This window comes from Eimeria acervulina, genomic scaffold, assembly GCF_000499425.1.
Source record: "Eimeria acervulina Houghton genomic scaffold, Eah_scaff1030, whole genome shotgun sequence".
Classification (NCBI taxonomy): domain Eukaryota; phylum Apicomplexa; class Conoidasida; order Eucoccidiorida; family Eimeriidae; genus Eimeria; species Eimeria acervulina.
In genome coordinates this window covers 1-6,777 of record NW_013550420.1, presented here as the reverse complement: position 1 = coordinate 6,777, position 6,777 = coordinate 1, and the positions used below count along the sequence as shown (strand labels likewise).

The 6,777-nt window shown below is 34.9% G+C and overlaps 2 protein-coding genes across 2 annotated transcripts in view; both read left to right on the top strand.

Annotated features, from left to right (window-relative positions):
* Window positions 1-1,623, top strand: part of EAH_00054240 (integral membrane protein, putative) — a gene marked incomplete at both ends in the record, with an annotated part of 3,704 nt that extends 2,081 nt beyond the window's left edge. Inside the window, 3 exons of the mRNA XM_013397791.1 lie at window positions 65-144; window positions 587-729; window positions 1,063-1,623. Of these exons, the coding sequence (XP_013253245.1) occupies window positions 65-144; window positions 587-729; window positions 1,063-1,623 (784 nt within the window). The remainder of the gene's footprint in view (window positions 1-64; window positions 145-586; window positions 730-1,062) is intronic.
* A 2,602-nt stretch (window positions 1,624-4,225) lies between these two features.
* Window positions 4,226-5,674, top strand: EAH_00054230 (nifU protein, putative; the record flags this gene model as incomplete). The annotated part of the gene is made up of 4 exons (XM_013397790.1): window positions 4,226-4,367; window positions 4,697-4,788; window positions 5,000-5,147; window positions 5,556-5,674. 4 exons carry the CDS (start codon window positions 4,226-4,228, stop codon window positions 5,672-5,674), a joined length of 501 nt encoding a protein of 166 aa, XP_013253244.1.
* Between the last annotated feature and the right edge of the window lie 1,103 nt (window positions 5,675-6,777).

Here is a 6,777-nt window from a genome sequence, read left to right as displayed (position 1 = left end):
ATATATATATATATATATATATATATATATATATATATTTGTTGTTTGTCTGTTGTTTGTTCAGCATTGAAAGGTGGAATGTTTCTCTGGGCATTCCAGATTCTGTATTTGTGGTCACTGACACGGTTCTGATGGAATTCGCAGGTGAGATGAGCTGAGGTGCCTGTACACCCGAAATAATTTCGTTTGGATTATTCAAATTTGTATCGTCATTTCATTTCTTTTACTTTTTGTTTTCTTTTTTTAATTTTTCTTGTTTTTTTCTTTTGTTTCGTTTCTCTTTTCTTTTGATTCATTTGCTTTCTTTTTTGTTTGAGCTGGATCATTTCGTCGTCTGATTGTTTTTCTTTTCTTTTATCCGGAGTTTCTGTCGTTTTGCTTGTTGGTTTTGGTTTCGTTTGTTTGAGGCTTCATTTGGCTTGGTTTGTCCGTGTTTCTTTTGTTGTTTCCTTGGTGTCGCCTTTGTTTTTTCGTTTCGTTTCTTCTTGCATTTACGGTTGTTTTTTGTGTTTATTTTCCCTTGTTTCCTTCACATTCATGTCATTTTTTTTATTTTGATCATTTTTCTTCCTTACGTTCTCTACAGGAGAGTTTCAAGCAATGCCCATTTTGGTGTTGGCCGCTCGCCTTTGCCCGCCGGGTTTGGAGTCGACGATTTACTCGGTGCTCCTCTCTGCATACAACTTGGGTCTGGGGTTAGGCTCGCTGGTTTCTGCAGGATTAACGGCTGTACGTCGATGCATCTATATATATGTTTTTATTTGTATGCATAATATATATATATATATATATGTATGTATATGTAATTATAATGCATGAGTATTTACATGTATATATATATATATATGCATATATGTATACAGTATATAATGGGTCTGTTAATATCAAATAAACATATGTAATTATGTTCATCACTGTATGTTGACACTGACTTGAAAGAACTGCTAGTTGTGTGTGTTGCAGGTGTTGCATGTACATTTTGTTTGTTTGTTTCATGGTTTACGTGTTTCATTTATTCGTTTATTCACGTTCGTTTTGTTTTTTGTTTTATTTTTCTATCAGGCCTTAGGAATTTCATCAACGAATTTCAAAGGGCTTTCTGCGTTAACTGCAATCTGCGCAATCTCGAATTTGCTGCCTCTCTGTCTTTTATGGTTAATACCCTCAACAGTGCGGGGCCCGCTGTCTCCCTCTCAACTCCGCATAGCAGGAATAAAAAGAAGACATAAGAACCCAGCGGAAGAAACAGATTCAACTGCAGCAGACTCCGATGCAGCAGCTGCAACAGAAACATCCGCCAGCAACTCCGATATGGAAGCAGGTAGCAGGCCTTGGCGAGCTGGTGCAAGCAGCAGCAGCAACAGCAGCAGCAACAACAACGGCAGCAGCAGCAGCAGTGATGGATCTGTAACGAGAAGAGGTACAGTGCAAGTTGTTGATGGAGATGGTACTGAGGTATACGCGCCGTTTATTTCGCGAGATTCATTTGCTGCTTTGCATGCAGAAGAAGTACTCTTACAAAGGCGACCCTCTAAACAACAAAGCATATTTGAATGCGGGGGCTCTGGTGAGTGCGCCGTCCCCTCGCAGCAGCAGCAGCAGCAGCAGCAGCAGCGCTGGTAGACAATTGCATTGTCAGCGCTTCGCTTGGTTTGAGCTGTACGTACACCCCACGCTTTCGGTGTTCCATGCATGATGGTGTATTCTCTGACGAGAGAGAGAAACAGAAATATATAAATAAATCCACAGACATACTATTATTAAGTTCAATGACAATATATTATTATTAGTAATTGAATTTAGATACAATAGAAAAGAAATGAAGAGAGCAAATAAAATGTCTGCATTTAGGCTGAGATGGAGAATATATTTGAATTAGTGGTTTGTATACAAAACAGCAAACAACAAATGAAGCAAATGTTACTCTAAATAGCAAAATACTAATCTGATGACGAATATTAAGACAAGACAAAACAAAACAATAAATAACAACCAAACAAAACCAGAAGAAACGCAAAGGGAAGCACTCAGTTCTATGCAGTTGTTTTTTCTATAGGAAAATCAGGCATATATATGACAGACAAAATTCATAAAACAAACTTCATTAATTTAATTAAGTCAAATAGAACCAAATAAAATTACAACGATGAAAACTCTAAACAGGATTTATGTTCGCCGCAGTTTCTGCTTCACTCTCCCTGACTCTCCCTCCTGTACGTACACCTAAACGGTAGCCAGATAATGCATGCATGCATTAATATTGCATGCATGCATTAATAGTTCGTGCATGCATTAACAGTGCATGCATGCACGTAGGCTGTATGCAGATGTCTGATGTGCATGCACTGCGTATCTTTATAGCGGATGCAGCATCTTAAAATTTTAAGAGAAGGGGAAAAAAATTTAAATTCCCATTATTCGCCCGTAGGCAGCAATGAAAATATATATACCGCTGACAGGAGGTATAACTATCTATCGATATATATATATATATATATGCATATATAGATGTGTATTATTATAAAGCATGCGATAGAAACATATTGGATACAAGTTCATGTAAGTGATATTATATATATATATATATATATATATATATATAATATCATTTATATTACCTAATATATATATAATGTGTATTATTTTTTCTGTTGTTGCTTTCTTGCGTCTCTTCCAAAGAGAAGGGACTGCCAGTAGAGCGGAGAAGCGAAGCATATTTACGGTGTACGTACACCGCGTATATTCACTGCATTTTTCTATTTAAAGAGAAGACTGAGATTGCTTCTCTGTTGCAGCCTGCTAAATCCTAAACCCTCAACTCATCAAACCCTAATAATAAACCCTTCTCTAAACAACAGCCTTATTATCTAAACCCTAATTAACGCTGGGCTCCCTTTGTTTGTATTTACTCCAAGACAAACAAACAACTCTGCGCTCCCAACTGAAAATAAATAATTCTTTGTCTCTGCATTTAGACAAAAATATTCTGCTGCGGTATATACACCCGGTCAGCTCTCACGAACAGCAACAAACAAAGGAAGCCCAACAGATTTGTATATATGCAATACAACAACACTTATATATATAATACATATATACATATATATATATTTTATATATATTATATATATTGAATATGTACATATTGTATATTATTATTATAATATGTGCATAATATATATACATATATTTATATTTATTTAAAGAGGAAGTCTGCAAGTTGAAGGAAGCACAGAAGGGGACCTTTAACTGAGGTGTATGTATGATGGATGCATTGCATGCAAATGGTGTATAATGATAGGCGGCAAGCATTAAACAAGTAATTATTCTGTTTGCTTGGTATAAAAGGCAGGTAAGGGTTTAAAATAGATAAAGAAGAGCAGCAGAGAGACAGCAGAACACGAAGAAGATCTGCAACTGTTGTGAGAAAAGAAGAAGACAGCAACAGTATAGGGTAGAGCTAGATAAACAGAGTAGAGGCATTAATGGAATTAATGCCTTTACTAATTGAAGGAAAATAAACAAATGCGTTATTTGAAAAGAGGGAGAGCCTCAGACAAACCAGAAAATGAATTAGGAATTGCTTCACAGCCGAAAATAAAACAAAACAGGCGAGAGCTGCATGCAGCCGCCTCTACCTGTAGGGAAGAATTAAGGAGTAATTTGTTATTTAAACAAAATAAAATGATTCACTCCATAAATATTAATAAAGTTTATACATATTTAATTAAAAACTCACGAGTAAATCTCAAATACTTAAAGGAATTGTTCGGGGCTTCTTGCAGAAACCGTATATGCATGCTTTGCTAGATATATGGACATTACGCTATAATTTGAGTGGTAACATCTCAACAAAACGTCTACTTTTTAAATAAAATCATTAGAATAAGTGTAAAAACATGAAAATTCTCTTTATTTTAGCTTCTTTATAGGCAGAGAGCTGCAGCTTCCCTTCCGCTATCATCGTTGCGGTGTACAGGCAGCTCCGTTCTACCTTAGCATTTTGCAGGTGTTGTGGTTGTATTATTTTCTTTCTTTATTGCATTCACATATAATAAAATAACAAAATAAATAAAATAACTTATTTATTTATTATTTTCACTTTCGTTTACCCGGTTCTCCCCACTAAAGCTGAGTTCTCCCTCCTGAACGCGTTGCAGAAGTCTGTTGAATATTTTGTGTTTTTCTTCGTTTTCTTCCTTATTTTTCTGCTTCTTTCACGATGATGTCTTCTAAAGTGTCCCGTCGTTTCTTATTTTCTTCGATTTCCCCGAAATATTACACCAGATTCCCCAGTAGCAGCTTCCTTCAGCAGCGCGAGTATAGCAAAGAGGTCCACGATCACTTCTTTAATCCGCGAAATGCAGGTAAATTAAATGCAGTAATTTATCTTCATCTTCTTTCTTTGATAAACACATTGGCGTTTATTTGACGTCTTTCTTGTTTTGTTGCTAAACCGTCTGTTCTTCAGGATGTTCGTATAATAATGTATTGGGTACAGCTTTGCTGATCGCCTGTGTGTTTTGTTATTTGAATGGGGCTTCTATCGGTTCTTATCAATTCTAACGAACACCTTCAAACCCTAAACCCTAAACCCTAAACCCTAAGGCGTGTCAGGAAGGAAGCTCTTAGCTATGCCATACAGTTCCGGTTTAGGGTTTAGGGTATAGGGTTTAGGGTTTAGATGTTTCTGCAGGCTCCTTTGATATGAACGACCCCGAGAACAAAAACAAAGTGGGGACGGCAATAGTGGGGAAGGCTGCATGCGGCGACGTTATAAAGCTGCAGGTGAGGTTTAGGGTTTAGGGTTTAGGGTTTAGGGTTTAGGGTTTAGGGTTTAGGGTTTAATGGTATCGACAGTAAACGAGTGAGAATCTGCACATTTATAGTATGAAAAACTGCGTCTGAAAGCCCTCTTATTCGCCTTCAGTGCTGAATGCTCATCGCTGAGTCTCTAGGGTTTAGGGTTTAGGGTTTAGGGTTTAGGGTTTGTGTTCAGGTGAAGGTAGAGGATGGGAAGATAACAGACGCTCGCTTTAAAACATTTGGCTGCGGGTCAGCGATTGCTTCGTCTTCATATGCGACAGAATTAATCAAAGGCAAAACGACGCAGGAAGCGCTGAAGCTACGCAACACAGATATTGCAGGTTTGTTTATATAAATATATATAAATATATATAAATATATATGTATATATTTGTATGTTCCTTTCTTTGTTTCTTTCTATTTATATTTATATGTTTATATATTTGTCTATCTATTTACTTATATATATATTTACATTTATTTGTTTATATATATATGTATATATGTTTATTGACATTAATACATATATCTATTTATGCATCTATATTTACATATACCTATCTATATTCTTATATATATATATATATACATCTATTTATTTATCAATTTACATTTATATATATTTGTTTATTTGTTTATTTATATCTTTTAATATATATATATATATTTATTTATTTATCTATTTATATATTTATTTATTAATTTATTTATATATTTATTTATTTATTTATTTATTTATTTGTGTGCAGCGCATCTGAATTTACCCCCTGTGAAAATTCACTGCAGTTTATTAGCAGAAGACGCAGTGAAGTTAGCGATCGACGATTATAACAACAAACAAACAAAAATAAAAGAATTTAAACAGTAAAATTAAAAATAATATTCATTTAAAATACTCGTCTTATTTCAGGGTGTCTGAGGGTGCCGAGCTAAAGTGCGGTGTATGTATGTAGCCAGCAGCAGCAGCAGCAGCAGCAGCAGCAACAGCAGCAGCAACACCAGCAGCGGGAGTAGCAGCAGAAGCAGGGGCAGCAGCGGAAGCAGCAGCAACAGCAGAAGCAGCAGGAGAAACAGCAGAAATAGCAGGAGCAACAGCAACAGCAACAGCAGCAGCAGCAGCAGCAGCAGCAGCAGCATTGCTGGTGGGGTTTCTTTCTGTTCTTTCTGCTGTTTGTTCCGTATTTTGTCTCTTCTCTTTTTTATTTTTCATCAAAGTAAAAAAGCAAAAGAAGAAGAGAGGCGTCGGCGGAGTTTATTATTTATTTTATGTGTAAATCGTCTGCTGTCCTTTCTTCTTCTTCTTTATTTATTTATTTATTTATTTATTATTTTGTTCTCTGTTTCTTTCTTTATTAGAGTTTGCGATTTTGATTATTAATTTTATTATTTATTCTGCTGTGTATATAAACCCTAAACCCTAAACCCTAAACAACGACTTACATTAATTTATTTCTCTTTCTTTTATTCTTTTGCTTACTCTTTTACTTATTCTTTTATTTATTCTTTTGTTTATTCTTTCATTCTTTTGTTTATTCTTTTATTCTTTTACTTGTTCTTTTATTCTTATTCTTTTATTCTTTTATCCTTTTACTCTTTTACTTATTCTTTTATTCTTGATTTTATACCGCAGTGTTTGAGGAGATCGATGATTAAGTTGAAGATTTTGCATTTATATATATTTGCTGCTGCTGACGCATTTAAATAAACTTTTATTTATTTATTTTCTTTGCTTTTCTTTTATTCTTTTTTATATCTTCTTCATCATTCGTTGAAACAGCAGCTAAGGTATTTATTTATCTGTGCCGTTGCTGCTGCATATGAATTTGATTAAACAAACAAAAATTATTTTACTTCATTTTATTTTATTCTTCTTCTGCATTTACTCACTGAGGTGTACGCGCACCTACAGAAATTCAAATAGACAGACAACCCAGCTGTAGTTCTAGACATGATTATATATATATATAAATC